Raw genomic sequence first — 13,378 nt, forward strand, 5'->3', positions numbered from 1 at the left:
ACTTCTGCTACATACTTGGATATTTTACTTGAAAAAGACACTAATGGTAATCTAACAACCAAGCTATATGATAAACGTGATGACTTTAACTTTTCTATCGTCAACTTCCCTTACTTATGCAGCAATATACCTTCATCACCTGCATACGGAGTATATATATCTCAGTTGATTCGATACGCAAGAGCATGCTCTACGTATGAACAATTTCTTAAACGAGGTAAATTATTGACAAGCAAGTTGATGAAACAAGAATATCAACAGTCTCGTTTAAAGTCATCATTTCGTAAATTCTATGGTCGATACAATGACCTTGTCAGCACATACAATTTATCATTGAATGAAATGCTGACTGACGTTTTTCATACAAATTGTTAGTCCATTATTTATACACTGAATTGACGACGGATTTTTTCCGTTATTTCCTGATTATGACAACGAGCACACGGCGGGTGTGACCGGTCGGCAGGGGATGCTCACTCCTCCATGGCACCTGATCCCACCTCTGATGTTTCGGAGGTCCGTGTTTGCTCTGCTCTTATTTTGTATATTGTTTAATGGACGTTGAGATTGAATACTGTTCGTTATTTCCATATCCTTCTTTATCATATCTACGGATAAATAGCCTAGACATAAAGAATAGAACTTTAGAGACAGTAGACATTACCATTATGCACAATGAGAAGTAAAGAAAAATGTCAATTATTACATTTAGAGATAACAAACTTAAGAAAATCAATGAGAGGGTTCCCCCTATCTCTACTCACTGAAATCAAGATTTAGGAAAAACAAATTGTTACATGTAATCAGCCTAATGTCATAAATCAGAAAGGAAATCGACAAGTTTTTTGTAGACAAAAAAAAAAAAAAAAAAAAAAAGCCCGGCCCTATTGATCAGATCACTATTTTTAATGATGTGATCCTTTGCAATAGATTAAAAGTATCTTTTACTTTTTCCACCTGGCTACACCCTGATTTAATTCATCATCGTCATGTTTGCTATAACAATGTTTTACAGTCAATATATTATGTTAGCCAGCAAAACATTTTTGCTGATTTGTTCAAGTAATTTTGTACTTAAAATTTGTGGAACTGTTCCCATTCTGACACATAAAATTGTTCATTTTTTGCAGTTGACTGGAATCACACAATCTCAGGCGGATTGACAACCACATTTAACAGTTTCAGACAAGGTCAGATAAATATCATTTATGCTATCTATTCATAACAATAAAGTTTCTAAATATGCTTTTATAATATATCAGTCTTAAAGGATCTGGCAAAATATAATAATTAATCAGTTTATGCTTTAAATATACAGCTCAACGCACTTTTTAAACTCGCGTGGCTTTTCGTACAAATTAAGGTCACATTGTTATAATGCAAAATTGTGTAACGTGGCAACAAAATATATTTTAAAAATGATTTATAACTTTATTTTGATCATATTTCATTATTACTTTAAACATAATTCACATATAATAATTAATAGATATTTATGAGAGTTTCTACATGGTTTTTTTCATGGTTTCTCATTAAATGCAACCTTCTTTGTATCCGTTCTTTTTAAAGCATAATTTTGCCTTGCCTTCATACAGAAACAGTGCAGTCCATGTAACTTCTGTATTTTCTGTACATCAATATGACACTAAGACGCAAGATGATAGAAGTATTTCTCATCTGTTCAACTGCTTTCCATGTTAAAAAGATGGCATTTTTTTAGTTTAACTTCCCGAAATCTAGCATCATGAAAGATACCTTCCAAAGCAAAATTTCAAAGTTTCAGACCATAAATGTAAAAGAATTTTCTTTTCAATATTTACAATTTACTATGTTGAAAGACAAACAATACTTTATTATCTTATCCTTTCACATGATTTCTTTATGCAGTTTTGTCTTACTTCTGCGCTGCATTTCGACAAAAGCAAAACAGTAAATATACATGTACATTTACAGTACTGTGTAGATCATGCAAGCTCTGTGCCCAACTTAAAGTCTGTGACTTACATTTCGATTTTACTATTTTTTAGTCACTTTCCCATATGCAAGTGGTTGATGAAATTTCACTTGCCCATCCCTAAAGTTCACTAGCCTTGAAGTCGGGCAAAGGGATTTGCCAACCCTTGAGAGGGGTATTATTTTTAAAACTTTCTTTAAGAATCTGTAACTATCTTTGTAGTTTATGATCTACCTTGGATGAACAGGAATATCATACTTAATAAAGTTTCATACAATGATGATAAAATCACAATCCTTTGTGTGCAGATTTAAGGACATGTTGCTGCAAGATTTTTACCTCATCTCAACAAAGTTTTTTGGAGCAAATTTCTTTTCTTGTATTCTGTGTCATAATCTAAATAAGGAGTTGCATATATAATGCTTTTAGCCAGTCAAAGTTTCAGATGCTTTTATTTTAGCTATAGAATGACCAGATTAATGTTTTTTGAAACAAGTAAACGTTTTTGGAGCATATTAATATTTTTGGAGCAAGGCTCATTTTCAAGTACTGTAACTACAAACCCAGTATTGCCCGCACTTGTAAGGATGATACAGATAAGGATGTTCATTTTAAGGCTTGCTTGGGATGCTGGATCTGACCTACATTTTCCAGATGAGTGACCAGGTTGAGGTTTTTGGAGCAAATCCATTACCAAGAAACTATAAGTGTCACACCATCTTCTAAGGGGAGATAATTTAGAATTAGAAAAAAATAATGGCATCTTTTAAAAATCTTCTTTAAACCAATAGATCAGGGAATATGAAACATGTCGGAACATCGTCAGTTAGTGTGGATTCAAATTTGTTTAAATTTTGACCCCATTAAAATCTTCTTAAGAATATCAACGCCATCGTAAGTTAAATTATTTTTGGGTTAGGGTTAGGGTAAGTGTAGTCTAAGTTTGTAAAAATCATGACTCCTGGGGGTTAAGGCGGGCCACAATAGAAAATTAAATCTTAAAGTAAAAAAACTTTTAAAATCTTTTGAAGCCATGATTAATCAAAGAAATATAGAAACATCCTCAGGTGGTGTTGATTCAAGTTTGTACAAATCATTCACCAAGGAAGTTGTTTGGGACCACTTACTTTTTTAAACTTCTCAATACAGAAACTGATTTCTGTTTTTTCAAGTTTAAGTGCTTAAGTGCATAAGTGCTTATGGGCCTCTTGTTATATATGAATCCATACTATTTTACTTCATTACATTCACATTAAAACCATTGTATGTCACAACAATGGTTTATGGAAAAGACATCCAATGAGAGATATCCACAGTGTGGTAAAAAAAAAATGAGGTAAAAGATGAAACTCGATGGAAGGTTATTTGGTTTTTAATCTATTTTTCATATATAAATATATAAAGGAAATGAAAATTTTAATTCCGTGGTGTTAAAATTTCACAATTTCTCAAAAAGTACCAATTGCTATGGTTTTAATTTCACGCTGTAAGAAATTAATTTATATTTCGTATGAGCATGTTAACGTTTTTAAAAACTTATGATAGCATTCATGATGTTTTTAATTTTACTGGAAAATGATTAATAGGAAACGTTGTGAAATTTAAACCATCATGATTATTAATTTACCAATCTATAGTATAACTGATTTTACTGAAAAAAATCATTGTTTCACAAATTTTATTTACAAATCATGCAAATAACAGACTTAATTTACAAGAAAAAAATAAAAAACATAAGGATTTCTTTACATATACATAGAAGATTGTCAGAGAATATTCCCGAAATTCCCATTTCTTTTAAAAGGATAATAAACAATACCACATTTAAATATCAAACTATAAATTTAAAAAAATAAATTCAAAGGTAGAAAGTGAATGGGGGGGGGGGGGGTTCCTTCATACTCCTGTTAAAGAAAAGTTCTGAATTGCTGAACTCTGACAGGTAACTATCTTGATTTTTTGTTATTGATTTCTGTGCACGAGTGTCATGAGTTCCTGTATTCTCATCAATGTAGCAGTTTGTATGTTTTGCGATGCATGTCTGAGAGATTGTTGGTAGGAGAACAGAGCAGCCTGATAGTTCCCTGTAACCTGTTGACAGATCCCTAGAATCTGCCAAGATATGTCTCTGTATCGTAAATCTATATATTTTCCCTGATCATGGTGTACCAGGTCCTGTAGGTCATTAAGAGATGTTTGTGCTCTCACTGGGTCTACATGTCTGTAACACAAGATCTCTAACATGTATAACACAACATAGTGTGGAATAGTTAATATAGGGTATCCAAAGTGTTGTTCTGGCACCAATTCATTTATGTAACAGACTGCGTTGAAAATAAGAATATCACATACTACAGCATGTCTTTTATGTACATTAGAGAAAAATACTGGCATTACATATGGCTGTGAGCACTTGACCTTTGTCATCTCTATAACTGATAATGCTTCTTTATATCTAAGCGTCTTGTAGAAAAACATTGCAATAAACAACATATCAGAAATACTCCCAAACTTGGATGCTAATTTCAGCATAAAACTGGATATTTTGATAGCCAGATATACCTGTTTGTTTACGATTGAGTTAGTATCTAATCCTTTTGGTGCAAAAATGGTTAAAAGCTTGAATAACATAAAAGCAGTGTTCTGGAGTATGCAGACTATAAACCTCCGTAACATGAGAACCTGGTACTTGGTCAGGGGTAAAATTATCAACTTTTCTACAGCACTAAAGAACCTCATACATGAGTGCAGGTTACTTGCTGATATTTGTATATCAGTGTTATACAACTCAATGATTAGATTTCTTTGTAACAAAACCCTGGAGACCAACATGTGCTTATATGTATCAACAGATTGTCTGGGATTTTGAAGGACACTTATAACACTGGACCTGATAGATGGAATATGAAGCAGTGATACTAAACCCTTCTCATACAATTTATGAAGCCTAATGAATAATTTCTTTTGTGCTTCACCATGAATATTACTCAGAAACATGTTGTTTTCTGGAATGAAAAAGTTGGGACAGACCCCCTCATACACCCATTTAAGGATAAGTTTGAAACAAACCCAGAAACAATGAAAAAGATTGTGAGGACACCATTGAGGTATCATGTTCAGTTGTAACACCCAGAAAACTGCTGTCTTCATGTGATAGGAACAAAGCAATTTGTCCTCATCATTTAATCCATCGTTAATACATTCTTTTAAAAACAATTTAAGCAGCCCATAGGTTAAGAATTGGCAATGGTTCATTGAATATACAAGTTTTTGTTCTGCCAAAGAGAATGATATTCTCCATTCTTTGTCTGCATGTTTACCTAGTTTGTGTCCTATTGCTACAAAGTGACATCCATTTCTGACTATGTCATCAACAATATAAGAAGGGGGCCATGAGTGACATCTGTCTATCCATTTGGAGGCAGGAGGGGGCCAAAAATCACAGACAAAACATCGGGCAGTGTCATACTCTCTTCCTTCTAAAACGCCACTACCACATGGGCCATGCTCCTTAAAATTAGGCCAATCTGCTGAACATGTAATCTGTCTGTATTTGGAACTTGATATGTAGCGTCTGCCGTTTATTCTCATACACGCATTCTTTACACTTTCCCTGTGTGTTGGTGTCAATAATTCAAGTAAAGAAAATCCTGGAGGGCTCTCTGTACAATCACAGAGAATCAGGTTTGTTCTATTTAAGACATAATTCTGAGCCTGGCTTAAGTCCCATATTACCTTGTGGTCATTTGGCCAAAACATAAAGTCATAATCATGTAGCCTGAATCCTTCTCTTCGACCCCCACTCATCATCATACTGTCTGCTTCTCTTGTATTTATTACTTGATTTATCATCATTAACCTGAAGTCCACCATCTGTCTCCTCATGATCACCGTCTCTGAGGACCCCACCCTATGACACAGTTTCATAAACACAGACTCTGATATATGCTGTATAACCAGGTCCCTGTACCAAATATAAAATAAATATACATTTGTATAAATATGTTACTGAAAAATTCAATATTAACGAGTTTTAGTTATATTTTTATAGACCAAAATCATACAACTCATCATTTTCATTGTACAACATCTCACCAGTTACTGTACCATCGCTCTAACTTACATAATAATGCTTTTTAGAATATCAAGAAACATTAAGGTATGTCACTCGTGAAATTTGTTAAATCAAGGATTTTTTGAGAAGTATTGTTTTGATAAGTACTCATATAGTGTAACTCGAAATAGCAGAGAAAATAGGAGATCAGTGTGCATCTTACTGATCCACGGTACAATTACGTTGACCTTTTTTCACTTAAATTGTAATTCTTTGGTTTATTACTCTAACATTCATTATATTATATCAGATGTAACCATGGCAATAAATTTAATCTTATTTTACGTACAATGGTCTGAATAATATTCATAATTGAAAATAATCTTGCAAATTAATGCGCGTAAATTTTTGTGTGACCTTTTTGCACTAAAAAGTAACATGTTTGGAGGTATTAAAAACTAAATAAAGCAATAAAACATTTTCTTATATCAAACTTTTTACGACTTCAGTGCTGATCAGTCGCAACTATTGAGTAGTTTGAAATAACAAAAGAAAATGTTGATGTTAATTTTGAAATATTGGTCAAAATATGTGCATTTCAGACTAAAAATTGGTGTAAATTTTATCATGACTTCTTACATGTCTTCATAAATTTGTTGAGGGAAGGTGTAAAACCTGTTCTAAAAATATAAGTTAAGACCTTTATCAAATATTCCTAGCTATATCCTTACGGAAAATGTTCTCCGAGTAAAAGTACGTGAGGCTAAGTTCAACAATGTTAAATTCAATAAATATGCAGAATTGCAGAATTTTCTGCTAAATATCCTTCCACCACAAAAATAGTCCCTCATAAATCTGGCTTCTTTGTAGATTTTAAGCAGTTTTTTTGTTGTATGTAAAAAAAATTACATTTTTGAATTTTAATATGTTATAAAAATTGAATTTTATGAAATAGTTTTGAAGTAGGAGGTTCTGCGCTAACTTTTCTAAAACGTTGACGAGTGATATACCTTAAGTAGTCTGTATTGATTATTGTTTCATCGAAACTTTCTGTTTTTAACTAAAAACGCCCAAATTTTTTAACAAAGTTTATTTTTTATTCCCGTGTAACACTTTACACACAGGACCTGACTGAGTAAAACTAATTGAACACACAAATTCTTCGCTAAATATTAAGAACTGCTCAACCTACAGACTGTCAATCACTGCTTAATTAACCTGTTAACTATGAACACTATGAATTCTGTATTTCTCATGGTCAGCACTTCGGACAATCAATTCCCTGAGACTCGTGGGATAAAAGTCAGCAATGCTATTAGAAGAGCTAAATTTCCAGCCAAATCTTAATAAGCGTCATGACCTTATCACATAAACAGATCACTGCAGTCTGTAGCTTAGAGCAATTACTACAAATCAAGATTAAGATAATATAAATCTAATTATCTATTAATTATACAAACAATTTCACACAAAATTTCACTTTAACACCTCCCTTCCAAAGATAAAAATTTATCCGTCAATAGTTTAATTTTTTCAAGTTCATAATTATGCATATAGCAACATAAAATTTAACCAGTCACTAAATTTACTTAAGCCAGTACAAATGAGTATTAAACAGTTAAAAGCAATTAACCATCAATAGAATAATAAAAATCCAAAATCCTAAATTTCACATTAAATCCAAATTGAATGCACTGTGGATTTTATGAATATAAAATGTTCACAAAATTGCCATTAATTCACAAACACATTTCACTTTTCAGATTCCTGATAATCCGTCTGTATTTGTATTTTTGCGTCCTCTCTAAATTATATCTAACTTCAAAGGTGTACAACTGTAGTGCAAGGGCCCAACGCAACAGTTTCTGATTTTTATTCTTCATGCGATACAACCGTGTAAAAGGATTGTGATCTGTTTCTACCTAAAAGAATTCCTCCGCACTAGGTAATACGCAAATGATCCAATCGCCCAATAATTCCTTCTCTGTTGTTGAATAGTTCTTTTCCCTCGGAAGTAACTTCTTGCTCAGGTAGGGAACTGGTTGATCACCATCTGATACCTGTTGGCTCAGGACGACCTAATTGCGTTATTACTCGCATCTGTTTGTAGTACAAACGGTAAACTGCAGTTCGGATTGACCAACACAGGAGCTGTCATCAGGGCCTCCCTCAGTTTCTTGAATAACTGTACTTCCCTCTCCGTCCATTTATATTCTGCAGGTTGACTTTTTCTAAGTAGATCAGTCAATGGTGCAATTATTTCCGCATATTTCTCTATGTACTGGCGATAGTGTATCCAGTTAACCCCAAGAATGATCTTAATTCCTTCTTTGTCGAGGGAAGTGGAAAATCCTCCATGGTTCTCAACTTGCGGGGGTCTAGTCTAATTGATCCCCCTCCAACTATATGTCCCAAACAGATGATTTCTGTTGCTCCCAACTTACATTTTGATGGTCTAATGGTAAGATTTGCCTCATGAATACGCTGAAGTAGCCCTTTTACATGTTTGATATGGTCTTCCCAAGTCTTACTGTAGACAATTATGCCATCAAAGTACGCAACAGTATTTTGAGTTTCATCTAAAATGCGATCCATAAGTCTTATAAATGATGCTGGAGATGTCCTCATGCCAAACGGCATCACTGTAAACTTGAAAAGGCCAAATGGGGTGATGAAGGCGGATTTCTCGCGTGTTTCCTTTGCCAGTGGAACTTGCCAGTAGCCTTTTGTAAGATCAAATCTACTCAAATATTTTGCACTTCCAATTATCTCTAATACTTCACTCATTCTTGGAATGGGATAAGGATCTGTAAGAGTTATTCCATTCAGTTTCCTATAATCAACACATATTTTAATTGTCCCATCTGGCTTGTTGACAAAGACAATTGGTATGGCCCACGGACTTTTGGATGGTGTAATAAGTCCTGATTCTAACATTTCATTCAAAGACTCCTACACTACCTGTGTTTGAGCTTCCGGTATCCTGTAAGGTCTCTGAGTAAATGCGTTCTCACACGTTGTTCTGATTGTATGTGAGATAACATCACACTTTCCCGGCTTTCATGTGAAAATTCTTGAAAATATCTGACAAACATCCCTTAATCTCTGTCTCTGCACGTGTGTCAGCCCATGTACAAATTCCAGGCTTTTAGATATCATTGAGAGCTGCTTTTTTAATAAAAATGGAACTCGTAAATTAACTTACCTAGTCATTGGTCATTTGCAAAATTATTTTGTTAAAACACATTCTGATTGCACACGCAAGTACTCTGAAGTTGACATCAAAGATATGCTTGAGTGTCTGATTGACAATATCTATGTAGTTTTTGAAGATCAGGTATTCCAACAATCTATTGGAATCCAAATTGGGTACAAATTGCGCTCCGTTATTAGCGGAACTATTTTTATATTCATATGAAGCAGAATTTGTGCAGAATCTTATGCGTGAAAAGAAGAAAATACTTGCTGTGGCCTTCAACTCGACATTTGCACATTCCTCCATGGCACCTGATCCCACCTCGGATGTTTAGGGGGTCCATGTTTGCTCTGCTCTTATTTTGTATTGTTTTATGGACTTTGAGACTGAATACTGTTCGTTATCTCGATATCTTTCATTTAAATATATCGACGACGTATCGTCAATTAGCAATGATCATTTCCATTCCTACATACGTCGATACGATATATCCTGGTGATCTTGAGAAAACAGATACCACAGAGTCTGACACATCTGTTTCATACTTGGATATTTTACTTGAAAAAGACGTAAATGGTAATCTAACAAACAGGCTGTATGATAAACGTGATGACTTTAACTTTTCTATCGTCAACTTCCCTTCCTTATGCAGCAATATATCTTCATCACCTGCATACGGGGTGTATATATATCTCAGTTGATTCGATACGCAAGAGCATGCTCTACGTATGAACAATTTTTAAAACGAGGTAAATTATTGAAAAGCAAGTTGATGACACAAGAATATCAGCAGTCTCGTTTAAAGTCATCATGTGTAAGTTCTATAGTCGATACAATGACCTTGTCAGCAAATACAATTTATCATTGAGTCAAATGCTGACGGACGTTTTTCATACTACACGTAATTGTTAGTCTATTATTTATGCACTGAATTGACGACGGATTTTTCTGTTACCGGATTTTCATAATCATGACAAGGAGCACACGGCGGGTGTGTCCGATCAGCAGGGGATGCCCACTCCTTCATGACACCTGATCCCACTTCTGATGTTTCGGAGGTCTGTGTTTGCTCTACTCTTATTTTGTATTGTTTTATGGACTTTGATATTGAATACTGCTCGTTATCTCCATATCCTTCACCTAGCCCGGTTATAAGGACGAAGTAAATTGATGTGGTAAGTAACAGGTCCACGTCGTCCTCCAACATTGATTTTATAGTTAACATCAGTTACCTTGTTAACCACACGAAACGGTCCTTTCCACCTAGCGGACATCTTACCAGGTTCGGTCGGGAGAAAAACGAGTACTTCATCACCAGGACGCAAAGTCCGTTTGGATGCTAAGCGATCATACCAATCTTTTGGTTTTTCGATTGCCTCATTTCTAAGTTGTATTGCACGAGTTGTCAATGTGTCACATCAGCTAGTTTGTTTCGGATGTTGACAACATGATCTATCTCTGAAGTTTTTTTTAATTTCCTCCTCACAGGTCATGTAGCTCTTCAAACACTAAGGGACCCACGTACTGGCCATCCTTACAACAGGTAAAATGGTGAAAAGCCAGTCTCCTCATGTGGGACTTTTCTCTATGCAAAAAGTACATATAGGGAAGTATAGTCAATCTTCACCTTTCTCATTAACAACTTTTTCAACATTGATTTTAACGTTCCATTAAATCTTTCATCTTTGCTATTTGCTTGCGGGAGATATGGCGTTGTAGTTATTCCCTTGATTTTGATTTTCTCATATAAATCTTTAAGAAGCGCATTCAGGAAATTTGATCCTTGGTCAGTGAGAATGGTTTTAGGAATTCCAACTCGACTAAATAATGTAATGAGTGTGTCAGCTATTCGTTCAGCTTCACAACTTGGCAAAGAGCTTCTGGGTATCTCGTAGCTTCATCAATGACAGTCAGAATGCATTTGTTACCTTGAGTTGTCCTATTGAGTGGGCTGACGATGTCCATTGCGATCTTTGAAAACGGATCAGATATGTTAGATGTCTTGACGCTCTACAACTAGGATACTCTGACCGGTCTTGATTTTGAAGATCCGTTAGTTTATTTCCATCCACCACTCTCAACTTTTCCAATGAAATTTCCAGTAAAACTAGGTCCACATCATCAGCCGCATCGTTAGTTACCACGACGTTTAAGTCCCTTGGTTCAACATCACATTTAATCATGCAATTTTTTGCACTCAATTCATTTTGTTCTTTTCTTTTGCTTTTGCATTCGTAACCACAGCCGCGACTTTGTTCCTCTCCAGAACATCTATTCCCAATAAACCAGATCAGGTACTAAACCTACCCAAACATGTCCTTTAAACATTGATGTTTCGAAGTTAACCACTGTTAACTTAGCCTCGAATGGCTGTAACCAAGGAAGTAGTTTGTCTATGTAAAACGCATTTTGGATCAACAAGATCCTCCCGCAATAGCGTCATAGATGCTCCAGTGTCCTTGACCATTGACACTTCCACACACTTTCTCCGGAACATAATGTAAACCCCATAATGCTCCTTTCACGAAACACGACGCTAGATTTTCTTTCTTTGGACATTTGTTTAGTACATAATGTCCAAAGTTCCCACAACTAAAACATTTCATTTTTTCCAAACTTTTCTGTTTTCCGGAGTTCCACTGTTCCTGGCTCTTTTTTTCACTAACACTTTAGGATTTTTAGAAGTTTTTGTTGATAAAATGTAATCCTCAGCTTCAACTAACTCACTGAATCCCTAATTCAGTCTAATCCACTGGGCTTGGTGAGGAGACTTTTGTACGTGATTTTTCTCATGATTAAACGATTCAAGTACAGATCTATCCTCGACATTTATCCTCTTCAAGTTTCTTCTGGTCTACGTTTGATTTCCTCCATGAGCAGGAAATAGTCTGCTGGGCGCTTGCCGAATCGATTCAAAAGAGTCTTATACAGGTCTCTGTATCCCGAAGTCACTTGCTGTGACACTTCTCGGGCTTCTTCGGTTAAAAGTGACCTAAGCTGTAAAGCCTTTGAGTTCTCAGTCCAACCTGCATGCTCAGCTACCGCATCAAATTCAGAGAGATAGCATAAAATGTCATCCTTTTCTTGGTTAAATGGTTGAAGTTTAATTTTTGGCATTCCTGTATAATGTGCTCTTGGTGTTGAATTGACTTTCTCTAGCTGAACACGTAATTCCAAAAATTTCTTTTTGATGTTCCAATTCGAGTGTTTTTAAAGATAATCCATGTTCCTGTTCTTGTTCAGATAGTTGTACTTCCAATTCTAAGACCAACTAGAGGAACTGTGAGCAATGAGCTCACTAAATGATACCCCCGCCTCCCATATGATTATAATGGCAAAGTCCATGTTTTGCGGTGGCCAGGAAACCCAAAATATTTGTCGGATCAAAAAATAAAATAGGAGGTGCACAATGGCAATATGTAATAAAGATTCTGTGAAAGTTTCATTAAATTTCACTCAGTGGTTAAAGAGGAGTTGAGGATAAGAGATGGGTACCCCAAAGCGTAACAGACGGACGGACGGACGGAATTAACGATTACTATATACCCTCCCGCTTTTCAAGCGGGGGGTATAAATATATATATAATTTCAAACAATATTTCACATTTAATTAGGATCCTTTACCGCTGCCACCACTTAAAATGTTACACTGAAACTTTTTGTTTAGAAAATTTATTTTGTATTCCCGTGTAACACTGTACAAACAGGACCTTACTGAGTAAAACTAATTGAACACACAAATTCTACACTAAATATTGAGAACTGCCCATAATACAGACTGTCAATCATTGCTAAATTAACCTGTAAACTGTGAACACTATGATTTCTGCATTTTCTCTTGGTCAGCACTTCGGACATTCAACCCCCCTCAGACTCGGTGGATAAAAGTCAGCAATGCTATTAGAAGAGCTAAATTTCCCCAGCCAAATCTTAATAAGCGTCATGGCCTTATCACATAAACAGATCACTGCAGTCTGTAGCTTAGAGCAATTACTACAAATCAAGATTAAGATAATATAAATCTAATTATCTATAAATTATACAAACAATTTCACACAAAATTTCACTTAAACAATTATATATAGATATAAATGTACCAGTTTGTTTGTTGTTTTTTTTTTACTTACAGCCATTTGTAGGAAGACATTTTAACATCATAGCTTAATATTTCCTG

The 13,378-nt window shown here is 34.9% G+C and overlaps 1 protein-coding gene across 1 annotated transcript; it reads right to left on the reverse strand.

Moving 5' to 3' along the window:
- Positions 1-3,841: 3,841 nt before the first annotated feature.
- Positions 3,842-13,369, reverse strand: LOC134250053 (uncharacterized). Its single transcript, XM_062732410.1, has 2 exons — positions 13,332-13,369; positions 3,842-5,918 (listed from the first exon to the last, which is right to left on the reverse strand). The coding sequence occupies exons 1-2, from the start codon at positions 13,349-13,351 to the stop codon at positions 3,917-3,919; spliced, it is 2,022 nt and encodes a 673-aa protein (XP_062588394.1). The 5' UTR covers positions 13,352-13,369; the 3' UTR covers positions 3,842-3,916.
- Between the last annotated feature and the right edge of the window lie 9 nt (positions 13,370-13,378).

This window comes from Saccostrea cucullata, unplaced genomic scaffold (assembly GCF_032062105.1).
Source record: "Saccostrea cucullata isolate Sc308-1 unplaced genomic scaffold, CSIRO_AGI_Scuc_v1 ctg2716, whole genome shotgun sequence".
NCBI lineage: Eukaryota > Metazoa > Mollusca > Bivalvia > Ostreida > Ostreidae > Saccostrea > Saccostrea cuccullata.

Bases quoted from the DNA above. Each gene is read 5' to 3' on its own strand.
- LOC134250053 (XM_062732410.1), bottom strand. From the start codon at position 13,351: ATGTCTTCCTACAAATGGCT. The intron at 5,919-13,331 runs GTAAGTAAAAAA...TATTTGGTACAG, and splicing joins ATGTCTTCCTACAAATGGCT to GGACCTGGTTATACAGCATA.